At 63.4% G+C, this 2,038-nt stretch overlaps 1 protein-coding gene across 1 annotated transcript in view; it reads left to right on the top strand.

Moving 5' to 3' along the window:
- Positions 1-1,789: 1,789 nt before the first annotated feature.
- The window catches only part of ASPNAT (aspartate N-acetyltransferase), a 10,384-nt gene continuing 10,135 nt past the window's right edge, over positions 1,790-2,038 (top strand). The window contains exon 1 of the mRNA XM_027773575.1: positions 1,790-1,991. Within this exon, the coding sequence (XP_027629376.1) occupies positions 1,790-1,991 (202 nt within the window). The remainder of the gene's footprint in view (positions 1,992-2,038) is intronic.

Below are 2,038 nucleotides of genomic sequence, written 5' to 3' on the forward strand. Positions count from 1 at the left end.
GGGGGCCCCCTGCCGGCTTCTCGGTGCAGCCTCTCGGGCGGGTGGAGGCGTCCTCACTTTTCGGAGGAAAGAGGATCGTCGGGGACTTGAAGTCTTCTTACAGGGAGGGAGAGGGCTGAATGCCACTCCCCATCCAGAGCGCGTTTTAAGGTCTCCAAGACCTGTCAGGCGGCTGTCCTCGGGGCCCAGCCCTGCCCCTCCCAAGCTGATTGTGGCAGCCCCCTTTCCGTTCTCAGACTCGTTCCAGTGTATTCCAGGCTCCTGTGGACCAGGCCATCAGGGCCACTGCGGAGTTACTCGATCACAACAGCATGGGAGACTTTTGGGGAGAGCTGAAGGGTGAGGTCATGCCAGCTGGAGGGAGTGACCTCTGCAAATACAGAATGGGATGGGGATGGGGGGCAGTTAGGTCAGGGTAGTAGAGGCCCAGTTCCCTACCTTGGTCCCGCCCTGGGAGTGGGGGCAAGGCAGGGGAAGCCTCGCCCTCAGGGTGTTGGGGTGAGGTGGGTGGGTATGAGGCAGCAGAGGCTGTGGCTGTCAGGGCTGGACTGCTCTGCTCTGTTACCACCCAAGGCCTGGGGGCCTCTTGTCTTGGCCTCTTTTCTGGAGGGTCAGGAGCCTTACAGTCCAGCTCAAGGCCTGCATCTCCTTCCTCTAGTTCTCTGTTCCCTCCAGGCACATCAACCCTTTACTTGTCCCCAGTGCCCCATTTTTCATGCCTGGACCCCTTGCAGACTGTCCCTTCTGCTAGGACACACTTCCTGCCATCCACTGGCCAACCTCAGGATACAGCAGAGCTGCCCCTTCGGCTGCTTGGGGGCTTCAGTCAGCATTCACGCTCTGGAGGGGCTATTGAATGATTCCGTGTCTCCGAGATTTCCTGTGATTATGCTTCACTCCCCTGGAAGGTCACAGCTGGCTCCCTGACGGATGCTGGCTTCCGGGGCAACACAGAGGGGGATGCCTTCCCAGGTTGGCTGTCCCAACCCCCTAGCCAGGGCCCCTGTGCTGGAGGGGCAGGCGGTTTGAACCAGTTCGGCCTCCCTCTCCCCACTTGCCAAGATCCCTCAGCTGATGCTGCACTCCCCACTCCCACTACCCAAGGGTAGACCCGACTCCTCCCGGCCTCCAGGTGACCTTTGTTGCCCCCACTCCATGGCGCAACCAGGCTGAGGTTCCTCAGATCCTTGCGTGGGTAGGAAGAACTCCACTCCGGGTTGTTCTGAAGGGTGATGCGGGGAAGGCGGTAACAGACAGAGCTGTAGGGGAGTCAGGCTCATAAGGTATCCAGGATGGGTCTGCGACTACCTGTTCCGCCCGTTTTACCCACCACTACCCGCTCCCAGCCTGCAGCATCAGCAGGTCTTGCTCGCGGGGACTGAGAGAACGCGGCTCAGCACCGAGAGCCCCCCCTGCACCTGCACCGAGGACCTCGGGCGCATGCGCGGGCCGAGGCGGGCGGGGGCGGGGTCCTGGCTGCTAGGGGGTCCTTCGGGCCCTGCTCGCCGCGGGGATTGGGTGTCGGAGTGTGTGTGTGTGTGTGTATGTGTGTGTGAGTGTAAGTGTATGTATGTATGTGTGTGTTTTGCTTAGCTGAGCCGGACGTACAGGGCTGCGGGCAGCGTAATCATCAGACCCCACTTGGCCCGCGTCGCCACTCCTGCCAGCCCGTGTGGCTCCAGTCGCGGGTCCCTAGCGGCAGCGGGCCGGAGTCTCGTCATCCCCTCCCCGGGGCTGCCGGGCTCCGCGTTCAGACAAAGGGGAGGGAGATGGAGGTGGAGATGCTTCCATGACGGCGCCCAGCTGCCACAGAAGAGGGAGACGCAGCGCTGCGGGTCCGGCAGCACGGCTGCGGATCCCGGCTCTCCGGATCGCGCGTGGCGGCTGTGTTGCGGGGCGCAGGGGGAGGGGCGGGAGGCGCTGTCACGCGCTCTCTGCCCCTGTCCTGAGCTGCGCCAAGCGCCCCTCCGGAACCCCGAGCCACTGCCACCGTCCCCCTCCCCCGTCCGCGTAAACGCTGGTCACCGGCCACTTTGCG

This window comes from Tupaia chinensis, unplaced genomic scaffold (genome assembly GCF_000334495.1).
Source record: "Tupaia chinensis unplaced genomic scaffold, TupChi_1.0 Scaffold000360_1, whole genome shotgun sequence".
NCBI classification, from domain to species: Eukaryota; Metazoa; Chordata; class Mammalia; order Scandentia; family Tupaiidae; genus Tupaia; species Tupaia belangeri.